Below are 10,937 nucleotides of genomic sequence, written 5' to 3'. Positions count from 1 at the left end.
TTATACTACGCTAGGTACCTAATCTAATCTTATTTGCCTACTTTATTTACCTATACAGTAAATTAATTTATTGTTTAGGTAGAAACTTGAAGAGCCAAGAGCTGCCATTTCCCTGATCCTTATTCAACAGCGCTGTTTGTACCTGTCGGTGGATTTCCAAACTCTCAGCTACATCGAGTTTCCATGGGGAAGAGACATTTCTTAAGATTTTAATATTTGATGCCGTAATTGGGTGATTTTCCTTATACACATGCTCTGCTACTTTAGATCTAAATTCGTAATGTAATCCCTTATCGTTTTCTCTTTTCGCCTTACTCACTTCCGCCATATGTTCCTTGAACCTTATATCTAATGATCTTTTTGTTTGGCCTACATAGATTTTTTCACATTGGGAACAACTTATCTTATAAACGCCTGCCTTATTCAACATTTCTACTTTATCCTTCGTTGAACCCAATAGAGACTTGAGTTGGTTGCTTCTACTGGAGAATACTAGATCGATGCCGAATTTCCTTAGTCGAGGGCGTAGCTGGTTGGTGATGTGTTTATCATATGGGACCGAAACTCTTTTCAGCGGCTCCTCTATCGGTGTCAGCGTTGTATGTCCATTTCGTCGTAGAGTCCTTTCCTTCTTGTTGATGATCGCTCGTATAGTCCTCTCCTGGTATCCGTTGATCTTCGCTGTTTCCAAGATGTATTGTAGTTCCTTCGTCTTCGCTCAGGGGTATCGTCTGCATCCTGTGGATCATGTGATGAAATGCTGCCATTTTATGTTGGTACGAATGGTTCGATGTATATGGGATGACTCTCATGGTGTTCGTGGGCTTCCTGTAGATTTCGAGGCTCAATGTTGTATTTGCTTCCCTGATGACTAGTAGATCCAAAAAGGTAGTTTACCTTCTTTTTCCTCTTCGAAGGTAAATTTGATGTCCTTATGCACGTTGTTTATCGCTTCCAAAATCCTGGGTAGATCCTTTCGGTTGATGATGCTGAAAATGTCGTCGACGTATCTCCACCACTTCTGGGGTAGTATTCCTTGTTCTTGTAGGTTGTTCTCCAGATTCGCCATGAACAGTTCGCACAAAAACGGTGATAGCGGATTTCCCATCGGTGCTCCTTTCGTCTGTTTGTAGTAGTTGCCACGAAATGTGAAGTAGTTCTCCGTCATGCATAGCCTTGCCAGATTTAGGTACATCTTCACCTTTCCTCGCCATGTTGTTTCCGTCCTTTGTGTTAGCAGCCAATCCTCTAGAAGATTCAGAGCATCTTTCACTGGAACGCTAGGGAACAATGCCGCTACGTCGAATGATACCATTATATCCTCTTCTTCGATGTGTCCTGATTCCAACAGCTTCTGGGCGAACTCCTGGGTGTATCTGCAAAGATAACGAAAATTAACTGGTGGAATTAAATGGACAGTACTTAATTCGTCTTAGACGGTTTAATACATTCCACTAAACGAGCCTAATATATTTTTCTGAAAATGGCATCCGAGCGGCATGAGCGAAATACTTTTCTCAATTTGAGGAGAACAATCGCTAGTATTAATAAGGACGTGGCCTTCCTTAAGAAGTGCCTAAAAGAGAAGCTGACACCCGTCAGCCATAAGATTAAGATGGGATCTCATGTACCAAAAAGTATTAATAAGAAAGCAGAGTCCGAGTTCATGAAAACATCGATAAAGAGGCATTACGCTAAATTAGAACGAGTGACTTTGGAGTGCTATAATATGCATTTGAAGTTAGCTAAGGATAACCCGGAATCATTCGACCTGTTTTTGAAGAAGGTAAAGAGGGCAGAAGAATGTGAATCAGACCGGAAGCGGAGACTGCACAGGAAAAAACTGAACAAATTGCGAGTGAAATCAGCAGAGGAAATCCGTACTGACAAACCCACCGTACAGATCATAGAAGGATTCGTCGTGAACCGTTCGACACAGCAGTTTACGGAGGAACAACTAGCTCACCTCAACAAGGGACTGGGGTATGCGATCACACAGAAATCAGACGTGGAACAGATCATCGTGGATATGGAGACAGCGATTTCCCGAAACATCGAGCAACAGGATCAAAATACAGCGAGGAACATCGTGGCAGACGCCATCAAAGAAGGACGGCACGGGACAACGAACCATGACGAAAGGAGGATTCTAAAGGAGCTTAAGGAAAAACCAGTATACTACGTAAAAGCCGATAAGGGAAACGCAGTAGTGGTAATGGATAAAGAGGACTACGACGAACAGATGACGACGAAAATCAACGGAGGACCTTATAGACATTTGAGAGTGGATCCGCTACCAGGATTAATACGACTCACGGATAAAACAATAAAGGAGTGTAAGGCGATCATCGGAGAAGCCCGAGTAAAGACAGTAAACCCGGTTCTACCTAGGATTAAAGGACTACCAAAAATCCATAAACCCGGCAAGGAGATGCGAGAGATAGTTTCATCAAAACATAGCCAAATGGTTGGCAAAGGAGTTCCAAAGTATGCCGAAACCATTCCCCAGCAGGTCAGTCATCAACACCCAGGAGTTCGCCCAGAAGCTGTTGGAATCAGGACACATCGAAGAAGAGGATATAATGGTATCATTCGACGTAGCGGCATTGTTCCCTAGCGTTCCAGTGAAAGATGCTCTGAATCTTCTAGAGGATTGGCTGCTAACACAAAGGACGGAAACAACATGGCGAGGAAAGGTGAAGATGTACCTAAATCTGGCAAGGCTATGCATGACGGAGAACTACTTCACATTTCGTGGCAACTACTACAAACAGACGAAAGGAGCACCGATGGGAAATCCGCTATCACCGTTTTTGTGCGAACTGTTCATGGCGAATCTGGAGAACAACCTACAAGAACAAGGAATACTACCCCAGAAGTGGTGGAGATACGTCGACGACATTTTCAGCATCATCAACCGAAAGGATCTACCCAGGATTTTGGAAGCGATAAACAACGTGCATAAGGACATCAAATTTACCTTCGAAGAGGAAAAAGAAGGTAAACTACCTTTTTGGATCTACTAGTCATCAGGGAAGCAAATACAACATTGAGCCTCGAAATCTACAGGAAGCCCACGAACACCATGAGAGTCATCCCATATACATCGAACCATTCGTACCAACATAAAATGGCAGCATTTCATCACATGATCCACAGGATGCAGACGATACCCCTGAGCGAAGAAGGAAAAACGAAGGAACTACAATACATCTTGGAAACAGCGAAGATCAACGGATACCAGGAGAGGACTATACGAGCGATCATCAACAAGAAGGAAAGGACCCTACGACGAAATGGACATACAACGCTGACACCGATAGAGGAGCCGCTGAAAAGAGTTTCGGTCCCATATGATAAACACATCACCAACCAGCTACGCCCTCGACTAAGGAAATTCGGCATCGATCTAGTATTCTCCAGTAGAAGCAACCAACTCAAGTCTCTATTGGGTTCAACGAAGGATAAAGTAGAAATGTTGAATAAGGCAGGCGTTTATAAGATAAGTTGTTCCCAATGTGAAAAAATCTATGTAGGCCAAACAAAAAGATCATTAGATATAAGGTTCAAGGAACATATGGCGGAAGTGAGTAAGGCGAAAAGAGAAAACGATAAGGGATTACATTACGAATTTAGATCTAAGGTAGCAGAGCATGTGTATAAGGTAAATCACCCAATTACGGCATCAAATATTAAAATCTTAAGAAATGTCTCTTCCCCATGGAAACTCGATGTAGCTGAGAGTTTGGAAATCCACCGACAGGTACAAACAGCGCTGTTGAATAAGGATCAGGGAAATGGCAGCTCTTGGCTCTTCAAGTTTCTACCTAAACAATAAATTAATTTACTGTATAGGTAAATAAAGTAGGCAAATAAGATTAGATTAGGTACCTAGCGTAGTATAAATAGTGTAAGTTGCGATTGTTTTCTTCAAGTCGAGTCAAGTACAAGACACTGAAGACGACCACACAGTTGTGGTCGAAATACGTATCTGCAAAGATAACGAAAATTAACTGGTGGAATTAAATGGACAGTACTTAATTCGTCTTAGACGGTCACTGCCATTTCTAGCGCGTTCGGGATCCTCAGAGCCATCTTCTTAACCTTTTTATGGACGTTGTTCTCTCCGTCCACATTTTTTTTGCAATTCCTTTACCATTTTTTTGGATGCCTCTAACGGATTCGTCACTCCTACATCTGGGGTGACATTGCGCATCTCGAATCGAATCACTCGAACGAAAACTCTCTTATTATCCGGATTATGTTTTATTGTGTACCATATACACAAAATATGATCATTAATGATTCATACAAGCTATATTTGAGCATTTGAACACGATTTTGGACGAAGTATTTTGATGATGAATTTTGGTGAAATTTTTCACGGTTAAGAAAGTGTCCCCGAGTACCGGACACTATTGCATCATGTTCAAATATGACCAACTTCCTATTACATAAGTAAAGACACCATTAAGAAAAATATTATTTTTCACCTGCTTCAAGTTGTAGATATTAACAGGTGTTAGTAGAGTTTATTTAACTCTCCAGCTTAATTTCTTACATCCTACTCAAAATTCCCCCAATATTCAATGACATCTTCAATTTTTGTTTCTGCTTATTTCTATGGCTTTCTGAAATCTCAGCAAGAAAAAACAATTGAATTGAAGTAAGTTTAGCAAAACAGGTGCAAAGAATGGCTATTTGAACACATGAAAAAAAATCACTGTCCGGACCCGGGGGACAGCTACTGGATACAGAAATTGATTTTACACAATATATACATTAAATATCTATCCAATCATGATCGCAATTTAAAATATGCCTAATATTGAACAACTCGACATAATCAGAATGCATTCGATTGATTTTAATATTATTGTTGATTCAAACCTTCTAAAATAAGGCGAAATATGATTTTTTTGACATTTTTGTTCAATTTCAAATTTTGTACAAAGTTTACAACATGACGATCTGATATTCCATACAGGTAAAGGACTTTTCAATAGCTTTCTTTTGTACTAAGTAGGATAATGGAGGGATCTTTGCAAGTGCCGTTTTAAGATGTGTCCGGTATTGGGAGGTGTCCGGCACTGGGGGATCTCCCCCTATACTTATGACATTCTTTCCTACAAGATATTGCCGGCGTAGCACCAAGTTAGAATTCGGAAGTCGGGACTTCCGAACCGAACTTTCTTCCGAAGTTTTATTTGTCAAACTAATTGATGCGTTGTTTAGCGCATCTTTAGGCGAATCCAGCGCACTACTTCCGAAGTTGGGAAAGTTGCCTGAATCTGGAGAAAAATCCAACTTCGGTATAAAAAGCGGTATGAATTTATTCCGGATACACAATACAGTAATGAAATATTTATTCTCTTCCCGTATAGAAATAATAACAAATATAATGAAAAACTTTTAGCAAGAAATGACTCTCGAACAACATTCGAAAGCTATAAAGGTGACGAGCAGCTAGGGCAGCAGGGACTATGTCCAAGGGCTTGACGATCCCTCCCCAGGCCATCTGCGAGTTGTGGCGCCTGCCTAGGATGTGGTGGATCCGCAAGTAGGCTCCGCCAAAGCGACCGTGTGCCGCTCAAAGCGCACAAGCCCAAGTCCTGGTGTTAGGTGGAACGCTAAACAGCCCTGACACGACGGCCCTCCGACGAGACAGGAGGTTTGCGCAGGCCCAATAAGCCGCCTTTAAAAACAACTATTACGAACGACATAGAAGATAATACGACTCGATACAATCGGCAACGACCTAGGCGACGAATAAAGGATCACGATTGGAAGCTTGGAACATGGAACTGCAAGTCGCTAGGCTTCGCAGGTTGCGATAGGATAATCTACGATGAATTACATCCCCGCAACTTCGATGTCGTAGCGCTGCAGGAAATCTGCTGGACAGGACAGAAAGTGTGGAAAAGCGGGCATCGAGCGGCTACCTTCTACCAAAGCTGTGGCACCACCAACGAGCTGGGAACCGGCTTCATAGTGCTAGGAAAGATGCGCCAACGCGTGATTGGGTGGCAGCCAATAAACGCAAGGATGTGCAAGCTGAGGATAAAAGGCCGTTTCTTCAACTATAGCATCATCAACGTGCACTGCCCACACGAAGGGAGATCCGACGACGAGAAAGAAGCGTTCTATGCGCAGCTGGAGCAGACATACGATGGATGCCCACTGCGGGACGTCAAAATCGTCATCGGTGACATGAACGCTCAGGTAGGAAGGGAGGAAATGTATAGACCGGTCATCGGACCGGATAGTCTGCATACCGTATCGAACGACAACGGCCAACGATGTATAAACTTTGCAGCCTCCCGCGGAATGGTAGTCCGAAGCACTTTCTTCCCCCGTAAGAATATCCACAAGGCCACATGGAAATCACCTAATCAAGTAACGGAAAACCAAATCGACCATGTTCTAATCGACGGTAAATTCTTCTCCGACATCACGAACGTACGCACTTACCGCAGTGCGAATATTGAATCCGACCACTACCTCGTCGCAGTATGTCTGCGCTCAAAACTCTCGACGGTGATCAACACGCGTCGGAGTCGTCCGCCGCGGCTTAACATTGGGCGGCTACAAGACGGTAGACTAGCCCAAGACTACGCGCAGCAGCTGGAAGTGGCACTCCCAACGGAAGAGCAGCTAGGCGCAGCATCTCTTGAAGATGGCTGGAGAGATATTCGATCCGCCATTGGAAGCACCGCAACCGCTGCACTAGCCACGGTGGCTCCGGATCAGAGAAACGACTGGTATGACGGCGAATGTGAGCAGTTAGTTGAGGAGAAGAATGCAGCATGGGCGAGATTGCTGCAACACCGCACGAGGGCGAACGAGGCACGATACAAACGGGCGCGGAACAGACAAAACTCGATTTTCCGGAGGAAAAAGCGGCAGCAGGAGGATCGAGACCGTGAAGAGACGGAGGAACTGTACCGCGCTAATAACACACGAAAGTTCTATGAGAAGTTGAACCGTTCACGTAAGGGCCACGTGCCACAGCCCGATATGTGTAAGGACATAAACGGGAACCTTCTTACAAACGAGCGTGAGGTGATCCAAAGGTGGCGGCAGCACTACGAAGAGCACCTGAATGGCGATATGGCAGACAACGGTGGCGGTATGGTAATGAACCTAGGAGCACGCGCGCAGGACATGCGACTTCCGGCCTCGAATCTCCAGGAAATCCAGGAGGAGATCGGCCGGCTGAAAAACAACAAAGCCCCTGGAGTTGACCAACTACCAGGAGAGCTGTTTAAACGCGGTGGTGAAGCACTGGCTAGAGCGCTGCATTGGGTGATTACCAAGGTTTGGGAGGATGAGGTTCTGCCGCAGGAGTGGATGGAAGGTGTCGTGTGTCCCATCTACAAAAAGGGCGATAAGCTGGATTGTAGCAACTACCGCGCAATCACATTGCTGAACGCCGCCTACAAGGTACTCTCCCAAATTTTATGCCGTCGACTAACACCAATTGCAAGAGAGTTCGTGGGGCAGTACCAGGCGGGATTTATGGGTGAACGCTCTACCACAGACCAGGTGTTCGCCATACGTCAGGTATTGCAGAAATGCCGCGAATACAACGTACCCACACATCATCTATTTATCGACTTCAAAGCCGCATATGATACAATCGATCGGGACCAGCTATGGCAGCTAATGCACGAAAACGGATTTCCGGATAAACTGACACGGTTGATCAAAGCGACGATGGATCGGGTGATGTGCGTAGTTTGAGTTCCAGGGGCATTCTCGAGTCCCTTCGAAACCCGTAGAGGGTTACGGCAAGGTGATGGTCTTTCGTGTCTGCTATTCAACATCGCTTTGGAGGGAGTAATACGAAGGGCAGGGATTGACACGAGTGGTACGATTTTCACGAAGTCCGTCCAGTTATTTGGTTTCGCCGACGACATTGATATCATGGCACGTAACTTTGAGAGGATGGAGGAAGCCTACATCAGACTGAAAAGCGAAGCTAAACGGATTGGACTAGTCATCAACACGTCGAAGACGAAGTACATGATAGGAAGAGGCTCAAGAGAGGTCAATGTGAGCCACCCACCACGAGTTTCTATCGGTGGTGACGAAATCGAGGTGGTTGAAGAATTCGTGTACTTGGGCTCACTGGTGACCGCCGATAACGATACCAGCAGAGAAATTCAGAGCCGCATAGTGGCTGGAAATCGTACGTACTTTGGTCTCCGCAAGACGCTCCGATCGAATAGAGTTCGCCGCCGTACCAAACTGACTATCTACAAAACGCTTATAAGACCGGTAGTTCTCTACGGACACGAGACCTGGACGATGCTCGTGGAGGACCAACGCGCACTGGGAGTTTTCGAAAGGAAAGTGTTGCGTACCATCTATGGTGGGTTGCAGATGGCGGACGGTACGTGGAGAAGGCGAATGAACCACGAGTTGCATCAGCTGTTGGGAGAACCATCCATCGTTCACACCGCGAAAATCGGAAGACTGCGGTGGGCCGGGCACGTAGCCAGAATGTCGGACAGTAATCCGGTGAAAATGGTTCTCGACAACGATCCGACGGGAACAAGAAGGCGAGGTGCACAGCGGGCAAGGTGGATCGATCAGAAGTCTTTTATGTGCAGCACAGGCCACTCCGGCCTTAGTCTGATGATAAATAAAAAGGTGACGAGTGTTTTTCATTCGACTTGAGTCGTTTTTCAGTGTGCTAACGAGTTTCCATAATGTCAAAACATCTCGTAATTCTTGTACCTCCTCGAGCATACTCGAACGATGAGTCGTTTTCGAGATCGAATCGAAAGCCGTAATGCCAAACATGTTCGACTCGATAGAAATACGTTCGAATCGAGATGCGCAATGCCACCCCTGCTTCGTCAGTTTGATGACGATTTTTCTTTACGTTCAAAAGTTAAAAGGGGCGATTCAAATATGACGTCCACTACTTTTTGGGATTTCTAGACCCCCCTCCCCCCTCTGTCACGCTTTCTTGTATACCTAATATATGTCTGGCACAAAATCTTAGACCCCCCCCCCTAAAACCTGTGACATCATTGTTGAACGACCCCTTAAAGAAAATGGAGTACTGAACCAAAAAGGCTAAATACGAGAAATGCAATATTTTATTTAGGTGAATTAATTAGGGACTACAGAATATAGAACAAAATTTCAAGTTGAGGACCTGAGAACTTTAACTTTTACTTGTCAATTCAAATTATGAGACAACCCAATGCACTATGGTCCAGGATACAGATTTACGCGGAAAGATGAATTTTACGCCAAAATTATATTTTTTAGAAAAAACTGTTTTTCTACAAAATTGTTCGAAACAGTAAGGCCATCATTATGGTTCTACCAAAAAATAGGGTGGCCCATCATACAAAAAAAAATATAATTTTTTTTTTATTTCTCAGAATATTGACATATTATGTTCTACAAAGTTGTAGCGCAGCTTATTCCAATCAATTTTGCTAAGAAAACTTTTTCTGTAGCTCTTAAGTTGGCTGATTTAGAGCAATTTTACCTAATTTGATTAGGGTGTACCTAAAAAAAACCTTAATTTTCATCTACTTTTTTTGTTTCAGATTTCTCGAAAAAGTCGTCTTCAGGTGACTTTTAGAGCTCAAAAAAATGCAACTTTTGATGGGTAAATATGCTCAATATATTTTTCCGATCAAAAATTATAATCGTTTTTCTGTCAAAATTACATTTTTTTCATAAGTTGATATCTCCGGTTAGGGCAGACCAATAAAATATGTTCACACGGCATCTGAAAGAGAAATTAATATTCTTTATTGTGTCAAAAAATTGGGGATATGTTATTTTTTTATCTCAAGTTTCACCAATTTTACTAAAATCATGTTTTTTCAAATAAATTGATATAACTCGACAACGGAAGAAGATACAGACGATATTCTTATAGCAAAACACGCGTTTTGAAAAGCTCCAGAAGTCTTCAGAAAATGACATTCGTGAGAAATGAAAAATAAAAAAATCTACAGCGTTAACACTTTTTATAAGTTTTATCATTATCATCGTATTGCAAGATTTACGAGAAAAGATGCATTTTCGGTCTCAAGCATACTTTTAAGAAACAAAATTTGTTCTACAAAGTTGTTCTGGATACTTGGGCCCTTATTATAGAGCTACCGAAAAATAGGGTGGGCCATTTTATAAAAATGTGAAATTTTTATTTTTTTTTATTTTGCGGAATATTGACATAAAATGTTCTATAAAGTTGTAGCGCAGCTTTTTTCAATCAACTTTGCTATATAAACTTTTTATGTATCTCTTAAGCTCACTTGTTTAGAGTAATTTTATTTGCCAGGATTAGGGTGTCCCTCAAAAAACAATATTTTTGATCTGCTCATTTCATTTTTTATTTTTCACGGATGTCATCTGAAGACTTTTAGGGCTTTTTAAAACGCGTGTTTTGCTATAAGAATATCGTCTGTATCTTCTTCCGTTGTCGAGTTATATCAATTTATTTGAAAAAACATGATTTTAGTAAAATTGGTGAAACTTGAGATAAAAAAATAACATATCCCCAATTTTTTGACACAATAAAGAATATTAATTTCTCTTTCAGATGCCGTGTGAACATATTTTTTTGGTCTGCCCTAACCGGAGATATCAACTTATGAAAAAAATGTAATTTTGACAGAAAAACGATTATAATTTTTAATCGGAAAAAGATATTGAGCTCTAAAAGTCACCTGAAGACGACTTTTTCGAGAAATCTAAAACAAAAAAAGTAGATAAAAAATATTGTTTTTTTTTATTTTTTTGATTTTTGATTTTCCAATTAGGTAAAATTGCTCTAAATCAGCCAACTTAAGAGCTACAGAAAAAGTTTTCTTAGCAAAATTGATTGGAATAAGCTGCGCTACAACTTTGTGGAACATAACATGTCAATATTCTGAGAAATAAAAAAAATATTTCCTATTTTT

At 42.2% G+C, this 10,937-nt stretch overlaps 2 protein-coding genes across 2 annotated transcripts; one reads left to right on the top strand and one right to left on the bottom strand.

Annotated features, from left to right (window-relative positions):
* Positions 1-725: 725 nt before the first annotated feature.
* LOC134203936 (telomerase reverse transcriptase-like) lies at positions 726-1,305 on the bottom strand. Its single transcript, XM_062678772.1, has 2 exons — positions 898-1,305; positions 726-828 (listed from the first exon to the last, which is right to left on the bottom strand). The coding sequence occupies exons 1-2, from the start codon at positions 1,193-1,195 to the stop codon at positions 809-811; spliced, it is 318 nt and encodes a 105-aa protein (XP_062534756.1). The 5' UTR covers positions 1,196-1,305; the 3' UTR covers positions 726-808.
* Positions 1,306-2,592: 1,287 nt separating this feature from the next.
* On the top strand, positions 2,593-4,046 carry LOC134203932 (telomerase reverse transcriptase-like). The gene is made up of 2 exons (XM_062678770.1): positions 2,593-3,000; positions 3,160-4,046. Exons 1-2 carry the CDS (start codon positions 2,703-2,705, stop codon positions 3,177-3,179), a joined length of 318 nt encoding a protein of 105 aa, XP_062534754.1. The 5' UTR covers positions 2,593-2,702; the 3' UTR covers positions 3,180-4,046.
* Positions 4,047-10,937: the final 6,891 nt, after the last annotated feature.

The sequence above is a fragment of the Armigeres subalbatus genome, unplaced genomic scaffold (genome assembly GCF_024139115.2).
Source record: "Armigeres subalbatus isolate Guangzhou_Male unplaced genomic scaffold, GZ_Asu_2 Contig297, whole genome shotgun sequence".
Classification (NCBI taxonomy): Eukaryota; Metazoa; Arthropoda; class Insecta; order Diptera; family Culicidae; genus Armigeres; species Armigeres subalbatus.
Note: the sequence above shows the minus strand (reverse complement) of the source record. Positions and strands in the feature narration are given on the sequence as shown.